Source organism: Seriola lalandi, unplaced genomic scaffold (genome assembly GCF_002814215.2).
Source record: "Seriola lalandi dorsalis isolate HSWRI2012SDOR001 ecotype SW California unplaced genomic scaffold, Sedor1 jcf7180001958836, whole genome shotgun sequence".
Taxonomy (NCBI): Eukaryota; Metazoa; Chordata; class Actinopteri; order Carangiformes; family Carangidae; genus Seriola; species Seriola lalandi.
This window is the reverse complement of record NW_019429505.1, coordinates 1-1202: the sequence shown is the minus strand read 5'-3', so window position 1 is coordinate 1202 and position 1202 is coordinate 1. Positions and strand designations below refer to the sequence as shown.

The 1202-nt window shown below is 38.8% G+C and overlaps 1 protein-coding gene across 1 annotated transcript; it reads right to left on the bottom strand.

Annotated features, from left to right (window-relative positions):
- Positions 1 to 259: 259 nt before the first annotated feature.
- LOC111658829 (myosin heavy chain, fast skeletal muscle-like) lies at positions 260 to 1196 on the bottom strand (the record flags this gene model as incomplete). Its single annotated transcript, XM_023411533.2, has 5 exons — positions 1143 to 1196; positions 963 to 1061; positions 763 to 866; positions 535 to 673; positions 260 to 395 (listed from the first exon to the last, which is right to left on the bottom strand). Coding segments are annotated over exons 2-5 (410 nt in total), but the record flags the coding sequence as incomplete, so codon positions are not given.
- Between the last annotated feature and the right edge of the window lie 6 nt (positions 1197 to 1202).

Sequence of the window (1202 nt, the reverse complement as noted above, 5' to 3'; positions counted from 1 at the left end):
GTGGTCTGAACTTAAGATAAAGAGATAAATGAGAGAAAAGAAATGATATTGAAATTGATCATATGTTAAATTTTCATTCTCATTGTACATGTGTGCATGTGATAATACACAGAGCACATCAAATGAATTACTCATTTTCACACACCATTTGACATTACAAACTCACCATGAACTCTTTTTTGTGATTTAATCATTTAAGTAGTGCAAGTATGACAAACCAGTCTAACACCAATCAAAACAAACAAATAAAAAACAATACCAGCATAACTTGTTTACCTGAGGTACAGTCTGTCCCTTGGTGACGTACTCATTTCCGACCTTCACTCTGGGATAGCACAGAGCCTTCAGCATGTCAGCGGAGTTCAGACCCAACAAGTAAGCAACCTTGTCAGCATCTGAAAATATTTCAGTCATTTACAGTTAATACATACATATGTGATTATTCCATAATGATGTAACAGAAACTGCTGTGAATAAGAACTTTACTACTGTATATTGCACATTGTTCACTTTGATATGACACTAAATACTCACCCTCTGTGCCATCGGGCTCAGCCTGCTCCTCACGCTGCTTCTGCTTGAACTTCATGTTACCATGGTGGAGCACAGCACCAGTCATCTTGTAGATGCTCATCTTCTCCTCACCAGTGAAGCCCAGGATATCAATAGCATTCTGTGTTCAAAAGAGGTGTCCTCAGAATATGTTGTCATGTTACAAAACCAATTTTGATGGGTTAGGGTTACATGCAAATTATTACTCACATCAGTGGCTTCCAGCTCAACTTTGTCATCAATGCTGGCCACAGTGATCTGACCCATGCTACACATGGGGAAGTCGTAGGGGTTGGTTGTGATGAGTGACATTTCTGGTGATTAAAAAATGGGAAAAGTTTTAATAGATTGTTTTTAATCAAACCTCTACTAAGTACTTTTGACATTGTGAAGTGACTCAGTCTGCTTACCAATCAGCTCAGGCTTGTGGTTTGTCATCATCTGGTAGAAGATGTGGTAGCCTCTCTCATCAGGAAGCTGGAATGTCACTCTTGACTTCTCCAGCAGATCTGAAAATGTTGTTCATAAATCACAACCTGGCCAATTCTCAAATCCAATCATTTGAATTTACTATGGAGATTGTTACTTACATGTCTCAATATCAGCACTAGACAGTTTGCCAGTTGTGCCGAAATGGATCCTGATGAATT